This window comes from Coffea arabica, chromosome 10e (genome assembly GCF_036785885.1).
Source record: "Coffea arabica cultivar ET-39 chromosome 10e, Coffea Arabica ET-39 HiFi, whole genome shotgun sequence".
NCBI classification, from domain to species: domain Eukaryota; kingdom Viridiplantae; phylum Streptophyta; class Magnoliopsida; order Gentianales; family Rubiaceae; genus Coffea; species Coffea arabica.
In genome coordinates this window covers 7,583,681-7,602,196 of record NC_092328.1, presented here as the reverse complement: position 1 = coordinate 7,602,196, position 18,516 = coordinate 7,583,681, and the positions used below count along the sequence as shown (strand labels likewise).

Below are 18,516 nucleotides of genomic sequence, written 5' to 3'. Positions count from 1 at the left end.
TATGTCATATTTTTTATGAAGAGATAATTTTAGAATTTGCAAAAAAAAAAAAAATACAACTAAACTTATTAAATTCTAAGGAATTTAATGTCTTAAGAATAACTCGTTACTCAAATTTACTTCTTATCCAAAAAAAAAAAAAACACTTGGTAGGTGGTGGGTGGATGAATGCTGTACTACCTTGACATTCTCGATCGCGAATGCGAGTAATCTTTTGGGGGTTTGAAACACAAGCAATAATGCACCCCCAATCCTTTTCAAGGCAGAAAACAAATTTTTAAAGTCTTCCTTCCACGCTTCATCATTTATCTTGCTTCCAACTCGTCAAGCCTCCTCAATAATACACTTGCAATTCCTTGGTCCCACCATCCCCTCACCCGCCCCCGGTCCCGCAGCCCCCTGAATCGATAGTCTTCCCTCCGTTCAGCTTTTCTGTTTTATCATGGCCAATCCTCATTCCCCGGTCCCTTAATCCCCTCCCAAACAACCCAAAATCTCCCCAGGCCAAAAAAAAAAAGAAGGAAGAAGCAAAAAAAAAAAAAAAAAAGCACGAAGAGATGGAGAGCTACCCATTGAATAATTCATCCTACCCGGATTCCGTAAATTCCTCCCCAAGGTCCCTCGAAAATTCCTCCTGGGATGAGGCCATTTCTTCTTCATCTGCCTACTTCAAAGTCAAGTTCTTGTGCAGTTACGGCGGTAAAATCCTCCCCCGCCCTCATGACAACCAGCTCACTTACGTCGGCGGCGACACCAAAATCTTAGCCGTCGATAGGAACACCAAGTACTCCATGCTCATCTCTAAACTCTCTTCGCTTTCTGATTCCTCTGAAGTAAGTTTTAAGTATCAGTTGCCCGGAGAAGACCTTGATGCGTTAATTTCGGTTACCAATGATGAGGATTTGGAGCATATGATGCTTGAATATGACCGTCTTCATCGGTCTTCAGCTAAGCCGGCGAGGCTGAGGCTGTTTATATTTCCGTTGAATGCCAACCCGCCGCCCTCCGTGAGTAGTTTTGAGTCGGATGATTCCAAGGCTGACAGGCAGTGGTTTGTTGACGCGTTGAATGCTGCGCAGATTAATCAGAATTTGGAGGGCTCTTCTCCGCAGTCTGTGGCGGTTTCTGGGGTGGAGGAGCCGGCGAGGAGCCCTGATTTTTTGTTTGGTTTGGAAAAGGGTCATCCCACGCCGGCGAAGTTGCAGGATCCTCCGCCGGTGGCCCCTACGGTTATGGTTCGGCAGGTGATAGGCGAGCCCGTGGTTCCTCCGGCGGCGGAGATTCAACGGCAGATGCATGAGTTGCAGAAGATGCAAATTTCAGGCCATGATCAAGATTTGTACAGGAGGAAAGTCGATGAGTTTTACCAGCAAAAACCTCCACCCCAGGCTCCTCAGGCGGAGCAGGTCCCGCCGGTGACAACTCCGGCGACGTATTGGCAGGAAAGACAAGGGCCTTTTCCAGCTGGGGTTGGAGTTGGAGTTGGGGTTGGGGGAACCGAGCCTCCTCCTATGTACCTAATTCAAACTCCGGCGGGAGTTTATCAAGCTCCGGCGATGAGACAGGTCCCCGGCCAAGTCGGTCAGCAGTACTTTGGAGTGCAAAGGATGGTGCCGGAGGCTTACCGGGAACAGCCGGTGTATAATCCGATGGGTCCGCCTGCATCTTCCTCGATGATTCAGCAACAAAAGTTTGGTGGGGCCTACACATCTGACGGGATTGGAATCGGATTGGTACGGCCACCAATTGCTTCTGAGCCCGGGTATGCGCAAGTTAGCTACGACAGCGCAGGAAGGCAGGTCTTCTGTGCTGCGCCTGGAGGCGTGAATGTGATGCACCCTCCTCCGCCTTACCAGGCGGTGCCCACGATGGCTCCCACCTTGGACGTTAGACAGGCCGGTGGAGTTTTGAATGCCGACGGCAAATTTGTGGTCAAGTCTTCGCAGCCATCTTGAATGTATTAGATATTTTTCTTTTTAATTTGTATCTTTTTTTTTTTTTTTGTTTGAAACAATTGTATCCTTAATACTAGTACTAGTTTTTATAATGTAATGCGATTATGATAGGTGCTTATGGGTTGACATGAGCTTGTTTGGCATTTTTGTTCTGGTGTATACATATGTAAAATTCAGCAAAATCAAGAGAAGCGAATTAATTACGCTACTATCGAGAGGGTTAATATTTTTATGTAACATTTAAAATAATAACTGTAGTATTTTTTATTATATGATATATGTAAAATAAAAAAGTCATTGAAAAATTTGAGAACTGCATTGTAAAATGTGTTTGAGATGTTATAAGTAATTTTTATAATAGAATGCAATTATGCTGGATGTGTATGTTTTGACAAGCAGTGGAGCTCTTTTTGCATTTGTTTGGATAGATTATTATTTGAAATATTATTTGGGATAATTACTATAACACTTTTTATGATATGATGTATGTGAGATAAAAAAGTGATTGAAAATATAAAAATGTAGGTTAGGAAATATGTTTATGATGCAAGCGAAATATTATTTAGGATAATTTTAATATTATTTGGGAAATTTGTTATTTTGTGTATACTATTTCTTTTTTCGGGGATTCAAGAATGCTAGATAAGTGGATTATGTTGGAATCATGGCGAATTCATTAAGGGTGACTTTATGGGCATATTTTAGATTAAAGTTAGCAATATTGCATTAGTTTAGTCATGCATATTGCTGGATTTCTTTTGGTGTTTTGCATTGATTGGTTGGTAGTTGACCTACAACGCGCTATTTGGTTAGGTTTCTTGCAAGACAAAGTGCAATAGAAGTCCACACCAAACATTATTGAATTAATGAATTTGAAGGTGGAAGTGGAACTAGACGGATCAGGCTCCGCTGCTTGTATGATACTGCTTGATAATTCAATTCAACATTTAAAAGTATGATTAATCTTTCCTATATTAACAGTGTATACATTCTCAGCGTTGAATGAATTATAACTATGCAAAATTTGAATTTGAAGTTCAACTTTTGCACACATGTTATTAATCAAACGGTGATAGTGTATACACTGTCAATGTATATAAGATTTACTGTTATAATTAATGAATTCAAATTTTAACATGTTGAGTCGCGTATGGTAACTAAAAAATAAACATTTAAATTAATACTGAATTTTTTAGGTAAAGCTTACTCCTAATAGTAAGTAATAACCTATTCACTTATCATTTAATGTAATATATACTCAAATGTATTAGATTTAGTACTTAACAGTTCAATAATTTAATGGATTCAAACTTCAGATTTTAGTTTTATCAAACGCATCCTTAGTGCGCAGTCATTTATCACCGTCTCCCAAATTTGATTATGCACGACTCGAATAAAATAAAATAAAAAAGAGGATGAAAGGCACTTTAGCCCCGGAATCATGGGGTTAATCTCACTTTACCGCCTTAGTACACAGTTTATCCCCCTTAAGACTAGTCAAACTAGAAATTCGAGAACCAATTGGCTAAAAGCAAAATTCGATGAAATGACTAAATTGTCCCTGGCAAGATAGTTAACGAATGGCTAAAAATTGAGTCGTTGCCAGAGCCAGTCAGCCATAGATGCCTTAATGTTGACAAATTGAAGAAGTAAACAAAAAGTATAAAAACTATCAAGGCCCAAAACAAGCGTATACTAATTACTTGTATTTCCGGTAACGATCACAGCCATTTTTCCACATCGTATATATTTGTCAAAATGTCTCATAGCATAAGCAGGTCAAAACAAGTCATCGGCATGGAGATATAATAATATGCAACCTGTAATTGTGGGAAAGGCATTCTTGATTACTTTTTCGATCCCAATTATTCCCAAATTTTATGCAATTTTAGCCCTTAATTTGACTACATTGGGCTCAATTTATTTTGCGACTGAAAAAAAAATATATAGACCGTGAAAGAGAGATGATAGAATGAGAACGAGCTGATCGACTCCTTTTCTCAGCATATTTTTCTCCGCGAAAGACTTTAATTGACGCTCATAATTCAAACTTTGAATCTAAAAACGGGTAAGGATTCTAGAAACCTTAGGAGCCCTTTCTCGGGCTCATAATTTAAGCTCTAAAGTTAACGACAAGAAAACTCTTTAAATCTAGAAAAGCCAAATTTTGAAATATAATTCCCAAATAACTAAACTCAAATCAAATTTTGAAACACCGAATAAGCCAAATTAGATGCAAATATTTTGTTAGCTTTTCTCTCTAATATCATGTGGCATCTATGCCAAACTGGTATGGCAGGCATAAACCATCGTCTTTTGCAACACTCGTATGGAGGGACTGTTTTTGAGATGGAGGCCAACTCAAATCCCACTATTGAATGCCCCATCTTGAGCCGATTGATCCCATTTCCATCTTGAGAAACTCCGGTTGTGAATGATACGAAAACGATCGCATGCTTGTCCGAAACCATTAATATCTTGCCGCCCTTCATGATGACTTCTTTAAGTGGTTGTTAGTCCTCTCACACGTCGGTCGTTGTGTTTGGATTCAGGGGCGGAGGGAAGGGGGGGGGCCAGGGGGGGCAACCGCCCCCCCTCCAATTGTTAAAAAAAAAAAATTCTAAGTAAAAAAATTTTTATTATATTGTTTTGCCCCCCCAAATATTGATAAAAATTTTCACTTTGCCCCCCTCCCCCAATTGTTATAAAAAAAATTTCTAAGTAAAAAAATTTTTATTATATTGTTTTGGCCCCCCCAAAATATTGATAAAAAATTTCACTTTGCCCCCCTCCCCCAATTGTTATAAAAAAAATTTCTAAGTAAAAAAATTTCTATTATATTGTTTTGGCCCCCCAAAATATTGATAAAAAATTTCACTTTGCCCCCCTCTCAAGGACCCAAACAATAATGTTTGAAAGTTATTTGGACTTGGTCCAAATAACAGAGACTCGCCCCCCTAATTGCAATTCCTAGCTCCGCCACTGTTTGGATTGCTATTTTTTAAAAAAAATTTTTATATAAAAATATATTATAAGAATTTAATGTATGCGAGGTAAAAATACGATTGAAAATGTGTTTACGAAAAATATAAAAATTTTTCTGTAAAAAGCCACAGTCCAAGTTTACTTCAAAATTTTGATTAGCTACCTTTTTGTCTATTGAATTAAATTAACCGTATGCTTCCCCTTTGAAATAAGATCAAAGAATACTACTGTAAAAGTTAACTTGTGGAATTGGAAACAACACTTCATAAAATTCAACCAAAAAAAAAAAAAAAAAAAAAGAATAAGTGTAGGTAAGAGGAATGACCCAATTATTAAGACTGAAAAGGTGGGCAATTTAATTCGCGTCATTATTGTCTAATCGCGTGACCATTTCAAAAAGCAATAATCTACCGCACATGACGGCGCGATAAATGGGCATATTGCCTTTGAATTCTTGTTAACTTCAGAGCTAAACCACGGGACAATTTCATGACCCAAATTGGAGTTTCTTAAAAAAAAAAAAGAAAAGAAAATTATCAAATCGTAACCTGCCTATAGAGACTGTGGGTATCCATCACAGTGGTTCGAAACCCCCAAGTACCTGAATCTACATCTGAGTTTTTTTTGTAAAAAAAAAAAAAAAATTTGCATTTCAAGTTTCAATAATTGATAATTGAGAACTAACTAAAAGTTTAAAAACCTTCTTCATAATTTGAAGTATATGATTAGCCATGTAAGTAACATTTATTTAAGTAACATTTATTTTTTTGCAACAGTGGTTTCTCATGTATTTGCTTCATTATCTTTGACCTGTAACCGACAAATCATGGGGTTTGAATAATTAAGAAGAGTAAGTGGGAAATCACGGTTGATTCTCTTTAAAAAAAAAGGAAAAATCGTCCAGAACGTCTCTCACATTTTGTAAAATAACTTTTTTCGTCCCTCACTTTTAAAAGTGTAATTTTATGTCCTTTACATATTCACATCAGTCAAATTTAGTCCCTAATTAGGTTTTCGATCATTTTTTAGCCGGAATCCATCATGTGCAAGGCACGTGATCATTTTTTAAGGGTAAACTTGTCAAATTATATTTACATAATCTGATTTATAGTCCTCCACATTTTATAAAAATAAATTTTTTCGTCCCTCACATTTTATAAAATGATTTTTTTCATCCCTCACATTTCACAAAATGAATTTCTCCATCCCTTACATTTCAAAAAATAAAATTTTCATTTCTCACTAATTAGGTGTGTGAATACATTTTTTTTAAACAAATGTATATGTCTATTTGATTTTGCTTAATAATAATAGTATAAACACATGTATGTAATCGGGTCCAACTTGTGGGTTATCTTCTCTTTTTGTATGATTATGACTAATATTTATCAATAGAACATTGAATTGCATATTCTTATTGTATTTGACCAAAAATAGCTTTATTGGCCAATTTGACAATGAATGCAAGATTTTTTACTAGCTAATACCAAATGAAATCAAATGATCACGTATAATATATGGTATTTGTATTGTTAAATGAAATCAAATAGACACATACATATATTTATGATATTCGTATTATTAAGCAAAGTCAAATAGACATATACATGTGTTTAAACAAAATGTATTCACACACATATATATATTTTTTTAGGGTTTCCCTCATACACATAATTAGTGAATGATGGAAATATTCATTTTTTGAAATGTGAGGGATGGAGAAATTCATTTTGTGAAGTGTGGGGGATGAAAAAATTATTTTATAAAATATGAGGGACGAAAAAATTTATTTTATAAAATGTGGAGGACTATAGATTAGATTATGTAAAATATAATTTGACAAATTTATCCTTAAAAAATGATCACGTGCTTTGTACGTGATGGATTCCGGCTAAAAAATGATCAGAAACCTAGTTAGGGACTAAATTTGACCGATGTGAATATGTAAGGGACATAAAATTACACTTTTAAAAGTTATGGACGAAAAAAGTCATTTTACAAAATGTGAGGGACGTTTTGGGCGATTTTTCCTAAAAAAAATTTAAAAGTTAAAAATTAAAAAACTAATAATGTAATGAGATAGATACGTTTGAATTGAATATATCACTTCAATTTCTCAATAGCAACTTATTTGGTGAGTTAATATATGAGTATGAGAAATAAAAATAGGATAGGGGCATTATAGTCTCTTAATAAGAAGGAGGAAGAGGAGGAGGACGTAATGGGGGCGTAAATAAATAAAAAAGGGACTGAAATGAACATTCCCGCAGCTAAAATGAGAAACTACATACTAATAGACAAGTTTAAAAAGCTAACCAAATTATCGAAATAATAAAGTAAATCATCGCAAATATGAAAATTTGATGAAAGAGACTCGGGTATTTCACTACTAGTTCTAGCTTTAATGGACAGACAGAATATACAATTGAATTAACCTTGCCTTGCATATGGACTAGGTCGAATACTTGTGGTTTTAACATGTCTGAATTCGTGACCCGCCCCCTCATTCATGCCGACCCAAATTATAAAAATGGGTTGGGATACCCTATTTTTATAGTAGTTTTGTAGGGTTGTCTTCGGGTTTGGCTCACAAAAATAATCTAAGATACAGACTATAGACTTGGCCAAAAAATACAGGCATTAAACCCATTTTAAAATAACAGAACCCATATTTAATCTCACCAGTCTCATTCACTCATTATATCCTTTCAAAAAAAGAAAGAAAGAAAGAAAGAAAGAAAGAAAGAAAAGTGTCAACTATCCTTCTCAAAAATAGCAATATTCAGTTCCCATACTTCCACATCTTGCAACTTCTACTTGCAAGCGATTGAACTCTTCCCAAATAACACCATACCATATTGAAGTCTGATGCTTGCCTAGTCCTATACAATAAGACGAGGTGAAAAATTGTAATACAAACGCTAACATGATATTATGTTTAGGAGATAAACATGTGGTAACAACGAATACTAAAAATCACCAAGTCCATCTTCTGGAGCCTTGCTTGGTATGGATTTTGTAGCATCGATGAAGTGAGTTTAAAGCGTGTTGGAAAGACTGGGAGCCTAGAATTCCCAGTTCAGTAATTGCAAAATTGTGTGCACCCTTGGCATTACAGCCCCTAGTTATTACATGATCTACGCAGGGATACTTTTGTTATTGACTGGTTCTGTTCCGTTAGAACAAAAAATACAAAAGTCAAATAGAAAAATTAAAAATAGTTATAACAATAGTATGAGAAAATGCGGTGAGCTGAGATACGGATATCTTGTTTTCTTTAAGGTAATTCAAGTCTCTGCAGAAGAATCAACTCTGGTGTAGCAGAATCTCCAACTAGTCACCCCTAGGATATAACAGCCCATCCACATTTGCTGTCACTCTTATTAGTCTACACAACTAAGAGCGTATAGCTCCACTAACACCGATTTTTGTTGCCAATCTATGAGATAAAAAATAACAAAGGAGTAAATATTTTTTCTCTTATGAAAAGTTGTTGTAGTATTATTTCTATCTCAACTACACGTATATATAGGTGATGAAAAGTTAATCAAAACCCATAAGTTACATTATATGCTAGATATATGTAGGAATTATTGGCTATTCAAATTATATTTAAATTAGAATTGTAGATTACAAAACTTATTGCAATTGAATTACAAAAAACTTATTGTAATTTTTTTTTTATCAAATGGCAACATTTGACATAATCTACTTCTTCTACTCGTAATCCTACTCTAGCCTACACTTAGGAGGGAAGCCCAACGGGGCCTAGAAAAATCGATGGAAATTAAATCATTATCGGACTAAACGGGTGTACATGATGCACTCGTATGGATTTAGAAGAAGTTATATTTAATGATACATTGATGGGAGGTAAGATTTGAACTCTTGACCTCCAATCCCATCAAGATTTGAATTCTTGACCTCCTATTCCATCAAGACTTAAAGTCTTTGATGGTGGCCAACAGTTCAAAGGGCCGTTGGTTACAAAAAAACTTATTGTAATTGAAAAATCATAATTCATATAATAAATCTTTAGTCAAAAATCATTCATTCACCAATAAATTTAAGAAACCGTTGCCAATTTATTCTCCTTGTAACTTACACAATTAATTGAGAATTTAACTATTTTATTAAAACAACAACTGGAATACCGGAGCATTCCAAATAGTAAACTTTTTTTGGTTCAGCCACATGGGCCTTTCGTCTGCTATTTGTGCGGGTGTTGGCCCTCTTAAAATTTGGGCGGGCTCAACTATTTTCAAGACCTTTGGTAATAAAGGTCAACCATGCCCAACCCAATACAATTACACATTGCAGTAGCAAAGCTCAGGCCCCTTTGATGTCTACTGGACCATGTACAACCTGTTTCATGCAGGTGAGGGGGGATAAGACGATTGGCTTTTTTGTTATTATTGGCCAGTAGAAAATTTATACTACATTATTTATTTCACCGGACTATATAAATTACTTGTATGAATGTGCCTAGCTATAACAAAAGAACATGTCACCTTGAAATTTCTATAGCAAGATCTCAATGTAAAAGTTACTTTTGTTCGGCAACAACATGGTAAAAATTTTTCACTTTTCATCAAGTTAAACGAGAAAAGAAATGAAGGGTCTGATCTTAACTTTAAGACACTAAACAGGGTTTATGTAATGGTACTAAACTACAAAGTGAGATTTGCTCGAGGCGTAAAACTACTATTTTCTGTGGCGATGGGGTTGAGATCCTCCTGCCATCGTTGATTTTTCAATGTTCCAAAGTTCAACTGGTTAAAAGGTTATTTGAAATAATTATTGTAATAATCTTTTGAATGTACTGTATGTGAGATAAAAAAGTGATTAATAATATTAGAAAAATATGTTGAAAAATATATTATTCGTGATACAAGCAAATAGCTTTTGTAAATTGCCTGTCCAAACACACAAGTAGCATTCATCTACATGCCACTGTTAAACATTCCATTTAAAATTATTTGACTACAAATAGCGCACTGGAGGAGAAGAATTTTTATTCTTTGTTTTGGGTACGTAGCAGTTTCATCTTCGCCATCTCCACCCTTCTTCCGCTTTCCTTTCTTGCTTATTCCCTCCCTCCTCCCTATGCTTTACATTTTGTCAAAAGGGAGAAAAAGGAATAAAGAAAGCTAGAAGAAATTGAGGCTAGTGCATGAAAGGAAATGAAAGAAGATAGGCCCAGTTCCAATGCCACTTTACCTCAGATGTCGATCTCAAAATTCAACAGGAAGTACAAGTTCCAGTCAACACCTTGTTATAATTAAGAATAAAAAGTCAAGAAGAATTAGGCTTTTTGCCAGAATGCTAGAATAGATTCTTTATTTCTTTCTCCTCGCCATCTTTGGTAATGCTGGAGGTCAGGGGTTCAACCTCTGCCTCCCACAAACTTGTCACTTTACGTGGCTGGTCTTCTGCCCCCACGGGATAGCTCGAGCGGTCTGCTCCCTCTCCTTAAGGTATGGCGACCTTCCTGCCTTGTCCAGAGTTCGAGTCCCGTTGTTAACGTGCTTGGTGTGGAGTGGGGCCTCCTCTTCCGGGCCGCAGGGAATTAGTCGGGCCCCGTAAGGATTGACCCGGACACCCCTGTATTGACAAAAAAAAAAAAAAAAAATTTAACCATTCTGGTTTACTACTAACTAATAGACCTTACGTTGCATGATACAATTTCACTATCTTCTAAAAACCAGAGTCAGTTTAATTTATGTGTTTCACAGTAGTTGAACAACTAATTGCTCTCACAGGCAAGCAGAGTTAGTGCTCCCAATAAATTAAATTATCTTCATCTTCATCGTCTGAGGTATCAGAAGTATATCGTTGGACACCTAGCAAACACAACGTACGAGCCAAATTGTTATTGCGTAGCACCAAATGACTACTCATGCTGCCCCTTCATGTATCTTCATCTCTCTCGGTGCTCTGTTCTTCCTCTTTCTTTGTTGGCGTTTTATCACTAGTTGAGCAACTAGTTGTTTGTAAAGATATTATTATTGTCTTATTTCTGTTTTCCTCGTACTTACATAAGCTACTATGTTTAGTTCGGCATAGTTAGGAGTTAGACGTGGAATAAATCACTGTGGAGACATCAAATACATAATAATTTAATAACAAACAAGATACAAGCAGGAAAATAAATAATGTGCAGGATTGAATGCAATTCGACTTCATTATTAAGCTCACGCCATAACACACATTATTTATTTATTATGAGAATTTCTACAAAAATATAACTTAAATCCAAATTAAACCTAACTCTTATATAATTTCTCTCACCTTTCAAGAACCCTTTTTTTCACCCTATGTATAAAACTATATGTCGCCCCTTATGTATTATACCAATCCTTACTCCATCTATTTATAAGTCACATTACTTAATTAACACCCAAGTAATCATAGAAAATAATTACTAGTAATTTAAAGACTGATACAGAATGGAAGTAACTTCTAATTCCTAAACTCATACAAATACCTAAAATTATACAAAATAGAAAATTTCTTCTAATTTCTAAACTCATTTAAATGGAAAATTTTTTACTTCTATTTCAATGAGAAAGCCAGTTACTTTCACACAAAATATGGAATCTACCTAAAAGAAATTAAGCCAAATTTCTAACAGATATTCATACCATAGTCACTATTAGCAGCCAATGATAACTGTAGCGTCCAAAACATGAAGCTATACCAAATAATTATGTGTCAAGTGCAGATCATCGAACAAGTTTAAGAAGAATTGATCCGTGAGCAAATTGTACCATGTTTTACTTAGTAAATAGCAAAAATATGATTCTTGGGTTATACTCATAAGTTGCCTCGATGTATTAATATTAGGAGTGTGCAAAATCAAAAAATTTCGATTTACCAACCGAATTCGAAATTTTTGAAATCGGTAATTCGGAATTCGACACTGAAATCGAAATTTCTGATTTCGAATTATGCAAATTTGGTTTGAATTCGGCAATGGAGTTTTTGAAATCGGAATTTTCGATTTCGAAATCATAATTCGAAATCAGAAATAGAAATAGAAATTTCCGATTTCGATTTCATTTTATAATATATATATATTATATATTAATATTTTTTATAATATATGTAATATAAATTTTATATTATATAATAATACATCTAACAAAAAAAAGAAAAAAAGGTTTCCGAATTTGGAATTGATGAATTCGAATTCGTTGGGCATCCCTAATTAATATCACAGCATAGCCAATTATTTCCCTCAACCAATAAAGCCGAATGTGATCTGGCCACAAGAGTCATATCTCAGATCAGATTTGACACAACTAAACATACTCGTGTATAGATAATAAAAAGTTTCATTTGCGTATGTGGCCGCAAACTAGAAAGAGAAGTCAAATCGATTAGTTAGAGGTTGAAGTGGAGCCAACCCCATTGGAGTTCACCTATGTTTTCAGACTCGAACCGGGACTCGATTCGGTCGAGATCAGGGGTCAGGGGTCAATGGAGTTCGACCGGGGTCGATAGGGGGTCAATCCGGATGATGTCATATATACGTTATATATACATATATATATATATATATATATATATATATACACACACACCTACAAATCAAATTTACAAAATAAAATCAAAGAACCCAATCATCTAAATTTATATCCAATTCATCAAACAATTTACCAAATTCATCTAAACTCACAAAATTTATAAAATAGAAATCCCATGCATGTTTAATCCTTAACAAATAGCAATCCAAATAAGATAACAAGTTCATATTGAAATGCTTGATAAATATCAATCTAAATAAAACAATATGTTCCAAAGAACTATCTAAGCCATTCTTCATCTTCATCTTCATCATCTTTGTCTCCAATTTCATGACTTTCGAAGTCGATATCATCAAGATCATCCTCATCATCAAGTTGCACAATATTGGTGTCTTTCTTATCTAAAAATTATTTAAATACTCATAAATAAAAATAGACAAAAATTAAAAAGAAACTTAGATAAAGTTAGCAAATATAAACTTACGTGATTGAGAGGCTTCATTTTCGCTATTTTTGGGAAATTCTTCTTCAGTCATTTCTTCTAACTCATCATAATCAAACTCTCCTTCTTGTTCCTCATCAACTATCCAAAATTCAACTTTATCAATAGTTTCATAATCCACCGAATCATAAGACCTCTTTTTATATGAAAACCTACAACGAAAAAAGAGCAAAAAAATAAAAGAAGTAAGTAATTTTAAAAAATTAATAAATTTACAAAAGAAGGTAAGTATGTATAATAGTAATTCCATACCTATTCTTCAAACGTAAATTATAATGAATATAAATAAGATCATTCAACCTTTGATGCTCAAGTTTATTTCTCTTTTTGGTATGGTTGCGTTCAAATACACTCCAATTGTGTTTATATCCTGAAGAAGAAGATGTTTGGCTCAAGAGCTTAATTGCCAACTTTTGTAAATGTGGAGCATCATTACCAACCAATTTCCACCGCTCATCTATATTAGTAAGACATAATTAGTACTTTTTTTTAAAGAAAACCAACAAAAGTAATTCTTAACATAATCAATGCGAAATTAAAGTAGGCATACCTGGACGGGCAATTTTGTGAGTATTTTGAGCAAATTCCAATCCAAAACTTTGATCCTTTGATCTAAACATTGATATTTCATCGATTATATATTGAAGTCCATCCATTTTTAACTTTTGCATGACTTCTAAAACACTTTTCGTAATCTCAGGCATGTGACAAGGGCTATCCTTATCATATTGGAAGGTCGGATTCAACCAAAAGGCAGCCGTATGAAGATCTTTTTTCAACATATTATCCCACATCCTATCAATTATATCAATGTATAGGCCGTATAACTTTTTCTTGTTCTTAAACAGTTCTTTAATGCCATTAGCAACTCTCCACATGCCTTCATATACATAACCCACTGATGATTTTTCATCAGAATCACAAATGCGCACTACTCGCGTGCTAACTACTTGATTGTCTTGAAATCTGAAGGAACTGGTGGTGTTACGGTGGTGGAGGCTAGAGATTGAAGGATGATCGATGAATCTCAAGAGATGGCGGTGGAGATCGGCGCTGAAGAAGAAACTCAAGAAAGGAAGAAAAAGTATGAAAAGAGAAACAGAGTACCCGATGCAAGTTTTGTCAATTTTGTCCAATTTTTTCAATCGAATTTTAGCATTTTTAGTTGGTCAGTCAACTATCAAATTGTCAAACTTTGACTGAAAAAAAGGCCGAAAAAGAAAAAAATAAAAAACTGGGGTTAATCAGATTTTCCGGTTCACCGGTCAAACCCAGACTATGACCGGGTTTGACCGATTTTATAACATCCTAGTTTTTTAACTAACTCGGACCGGATGCTTGGTTGGTTTCCAGTCCGAGTCTGAAAACACAGCTTTTCATCAGAATTTCCTCCATTAATCATTTCATTAAATATTCAAATCTAACAAACATGCTGAAACTTGAAATGATTTCTAATTCTTTCTCTCGGCTGCAACCAATATTTCTAGTAGCAGCAACAGCCTATGTTCCAGCTAAGTAGGCAAGGGATAATCTATTCAATTACTGATTATCCTTAACAGAACGTGAAAGTTTATGACCAAGATTCCAGAGACTAAACAGAATTAAACACATTTATGCTCTTAATTACAAATCTGATGCATAATGAATCCCGGCCCCAAATGGCAAATCTAATTAAACACCTCAGCTTCTTATACACACCCATAATATCCAAACCCCAAAATATCCAAATCCCAAATGTCCAGCATAATGAATCAAAAAATTCCAGTCACAGATCAACTTTAGCATAACGAATTAGCAATAATAGCCTTCAGATTGTAAAAAATTACCAGATTTAGCTTCAGTTCACTCGCGTGCTAACTACTTGATTGTCTTGAAATCTGAAGGAACTGGTGGTGTTGCGGCAGTGGAGGCTAGAGATTGAAGTACGATCAATGAATCTCAAGAGATGGCGGTGGAGATCGACGCTGAAGAAGAAACTCAAGAAAGGAAGAAAAAGAATGAAAAGAGAAGCAGAGTAGCTGATGCAAGTTTTGTCAATTTTGTCCGATTTTTTCAGTCAAATTTTAGCGTTTTTAGTTGGTCAGTCAACTGTCAAATTGTCAAACTTTGATTGAAAAAAGGCCAAAAAAGAAAAAAAATAAAAAATCGGGGTTAATCAGATTTTTCGGTTCACCGGTCAAACCTGAACTATGACCGGGTTTGACTGATTTTATAACATCCAAGTTTTTTAACTAACTCGGACCGGATGCCTGGCCGGTTCTCGGTCCGACCGGCCTGTTCGGTCCGAGTCTGAAAACACAGGAGTTCACTACTTGTATGGAGAGCTTGGTCGATACTTTTTAGTTTTTTCATGCATTCCCTTCTTTTTCTGATGATGAAGACTTTACGCAACTAATAACTGAGAAACAAATCATTCCTCTTTTACTCATTTTCAGTTCTTGTTTAGGACTTTCGATGATAAACAAAGACAAGTTGAGACGCTTACCCTGTTTGTTCTTTAATTAATTTCCCATCAACGTAAAATTAAGGTCATCGGTATGAGTTGTAAAGTTTTTGATGACTATCAATCTAATGGAGTGTCACTTTTTTTTGGCCGACTGCCACCTATGTCAAATGATACATTACGTGAAAACACATCGCCCGAATTGATGGCCATCGCATTCTGAGATGTCTTACCAAAATAAAGCACCATCATACTTCTTTGCGAATATCTTTGCTGATCCAATATTCACATGTATACTTAGGCACGAATTCCATATGCATATGAATCTCGAAGTTGAAGCAAAATTTGAACTTGACCTACAGCTTATTTTATGAATGATCTGGACTTGGTAGTATGGCAATTTTGAAGCATGTTTTGAGACAGACATGCTTATATATGAGGATAATTTCACAAACCATCCTGAGATTTTTAACAATTACAGAGAGCTCCCCTCAGATTTTAAAAATTACATATACTTCCCTTACTTTTACTGTTTAATAACAATATAGGTCCAATGAGATAGTTTTTTTACAAAACCCTAAAATGCCCTTTTGTACAGAACTAAGAAAGAAAAATATAGTATACTCAATCATTTTCTTCCATGCTTTGTATAAATTAACAAGCCTAATTCCTAACAACCATCCAAGTATAAGTTTTAAAATTAAGAACCATTGAAAAATTTTCAAATTGTATATATAGTATCAATACTTGCCAAGCAAAAAAAAAAAAAAAAAAAAGAAAGAAAAAAACACATACACAAACACCATTGACAGCCAATTGTACCTCAAAATTAAATATCAATGCTCAAATACCTTTTCAATACAAGCTAATTTGACCTAGAACCGCCATTATAACCCTTCTATAGTTTTAAAAATATTAATATCCCAAAAGTAGAGAATAAATTCTACCTCCATAATAAAATCATAATAAAAAATTTCTAATCCAATGAAAGAAATCCTTATGTAATTATTGACCTTTTATAAAAGTTTTTCTCGACAACAAACAAATTATGACAAATTTCAGATCATTAGTTTTTTTTCTATTTCAATCATCAATTTTATTATTTATTTCTCTATCACTGTGAGTCTCTTCATTTCCTTTTAATTTGACACGTAATCTGTTCTCTCTATTGATTTTGTAATTTTAATTTGTTAATATCCACAAAATTGAAGATAATAAAAAGAGGTTATATTAATTAGTAAAGAGAGGGGCAAAAATAGACAAGAGATAGAAAAATAGATTTTTTTTTAGGTTTTGTAAATTTATTGTCTTAAATTTAAAATTGTCTACCAAGTGGAGGGCATTATAGGGATTTTACTATGTCAAGAGAGGTAAGTGTAATTTTTTAAACTTGAGGGGAGCCAAGTGAAATTGTCAGAAACGTCAAGGGAGGTTTGTGAAATTATCCCTATATATATGTAGATATATTTATTTATTGTTGGTGAAGCATGTTTGAAATACTTACAAGTAGTAAATTTAGAAGGTCGACATCATCTTTTTCATTTTATTTTTTCTATTTGAGTGGAAAAGATCTAGATCTTGATTTAATCTTCTGATGACTCTTTTTTTTTTTTATTTGTTGGTATGAGTTCTAATGACTTAATGAGGCTCGCAAGGAAAATATATATATATATATATATATATATATATATATATATATATATATATATATATATATATATATATATATATATAAAGGGGATCCCCCTGAGGTCTCAAGCATGTATAACTTTGAGTGCATGTTTTGAGCATATTTTCAATTAAAGACTGAAATAAACATGATTAAGGTTAAGTCCATGATTAAGGTACGTCGAGTCTTTTGTTTTGTCTCCTTTATTGTCCAGGGTTTCAACTTTCAGTCCCTCTTCTCCGTCTTACCTCATAAATTTTACCCCTTCAAGTTTTTTTATGGCATAAATTTTGTCTAATTCAGTTAGATTCTCTCTAATGTTAAGAAAAACAGAAGTCAAGATGCAAGTACAATAAAAATAAAAAGAAAAAGCAGTTAAGTAATACGGGATAAATTTCACCAATTTTGTATCGGTTTGGCAGCATGGCCGAGTGGTAAGGCGGGGGACTGCAAATCCCTTTTCCCCAGTTCAAATCCGGGTGTCGCCTGATCAACAAAAAACTTGAAATCTTTTCTTCTGTTCTGCTGATATAACTCACCGAATTCTTTCCCATCCGAAGCAGAGGGAGGGCGCTATTTATTAATGCTTGTTTGATTCGAAGCATTCGGGTGGCATTTTTTGAAGTGGTTTTTTTTTGAAAAGATTGTAAATCCTTGAATCCTATCCTAGATTCAAGGAACTATTCTAAGGGTAGAGGGATTATCAATAGTGTTCGGTCAGAATCCCTTTTTTGACTCTGCGCCATTGACTCTGCGCAATCTAAGGTGGGACTCACGAGAAACATCCATCCAGCCAATTGGTGACAGGAGGATGCTCCCATGAATTTTAAACCCAGAGTGAAGACCCCACGATCTTTCGATGTGGGATAGAAGATCTCCCATCCCCCCCCGCGCCACGCACACCACTCACATGAGTTGTTTTTTTCGCCGAAGCGAAATAAACACACACACCCAAACAATGAACAGACACACCGAGGTAACACCGAACACACCGGCCCAAACGAGCAATCTAAGGTGGGACCCACGAGAAACATCTATCCAGCCAATTGGTGACAGGAGTATGCTCCCATGGACCTTAAACCCAGAGTGAAGACCCACGATCTTTCGATGTGGGATAGAAGACTCTAATGTCGGGTTACCACGGCAAATGAAGTAGGTAAAAATTCTAAAGTTAATTATTTGCTTTAACTTTTTACTTATTTGGGCATGTTAAGGCTAAGGTGGCAATTCGTTGAACATCAAACAAAAAAAAAATGGAGTTGAAAAGACCTTTAAAACAGGTAAAATGTTTTCATTTGACATTTTAGTCAGAACAATACAGTCAACAAGACAAAAGATTCATCTTTTTCTTCTTAAGTCCGAAAAGCAAGGAAAAAAGAAAAGTCAGAGCCCGATTTGTTTGACTAATGACGGATAATAATGCTTAAAAAGAT

At 34.8% G+C, this 18,516-nt stretch overlaps 2 protein-coding genes and 1 non-coding gene across 9 annotated transcripts; 2 read left to right on the top strand and 1 right to left on the bottom strand.

Moving 5' to 3' along the window:
* Positions 1-170: 170 nt before the first annotated feature.
* Positions 171-2,163, top strand: LOC113711184 (uncharacterized). The gene has a single exon (XM_027234365.2). The coding sequence runs from the start codon at positions 558-560 to the stop codon at positions 1,953-1,955; it is 1,398 nt and encodes a 465-aa protein (XP_027090166.1). The 5' UTR covers positions 171-557; the 3' UTR covers positions 1,956-2,163.
* Positions 2,164-12,606: 10,443 nt separating this feature from the next.
* On the bottom strand, positions 12,607-15,027 carry LOC140014979 (uncharacterized). Of its 7 annotated transcripts, none has more exons than XR_011821728.1 (5): positions 14,798-15,027; positions 13,522-13,583; positions 13,272-13,428; positions 12,954-13,123; positions 12,607-12,870 (listed from the first exon to the last, which is right to left on the bottom strand). XR_011821728.1 is itself a non-coding variant. In XM_072066727.1 (5 exons), exons 2-5 carry the CDS (start codon positions 13,847-13,849, stop codon positions 12,749-12,751), a joined length of 825 nt encoding a protein of 274 aa, XP_071922828.1. In that variant the 5' UTR covers positions 13,850-14,036; positions 14,798-15,027; the 3' UTR covers positions 12,607-12,748. The 7 variants fall into 7 exon arrangements, 3 of the variants coding, with proteins under 3 accessions (XP_071922828.1, XP_071922830.1, XP_071922831.1); XM_072066727.1 differs by having other exon boundaries at positions 13,224-13,428; positions 13,522-14,036; XM_072066729.1 differs by having other exon boundaries at positions 13,224-13,428; positions 13,522-14,024.
* A 2,473-nt stretch (positions 15,028-17,500) lies between these two features.
* On the top strand, positions 17,501-17,571 carry TRNAC-GCA (transfer RNA cysteine (anticodon GCA)). The gene has a single exon. It is a non-coding gene; the product is annotated as a tRNA-Cys (tRNA).
* Positions 17,572-18,516: the final 945 nt, after the last annotated feature.

What these genes read in the sequence shown, in the direction of transcription:
- LOC140014979 (XM_072066727.1), bottom strand. Translation starts at nt 13,849, where the DNA reads ATGTGGAGAGTTGCTAATGGCATTAAAGAACTGTTTAAGAACAAGAAA. An exon ending in TCACAAAATTGCCCGTCCAG is followed by an intron (nt 13,429 to 13,521) that starts GTATGCCTACTT and finishes TTACTAATATAG; the next exon opens with ATGAGCGGTGGAAATTGGTT. An exon ending in AATTTACGTTTGAAGAATAG is followed by an intron (nt 13,124 to 13,223) that starts GTATGGAATTAC and finishes TTTTCGTTGTAG; the next exon opens with GTTTTCATATAAAAAGAGGT.
- LOC113711184 (XM_027234365.2), top strand. Translation starts at nt 558, where the DNA reads ATGGAGAGCTACCCATTGAATAATTCATCCTACCCGGATTCCGTAAAT.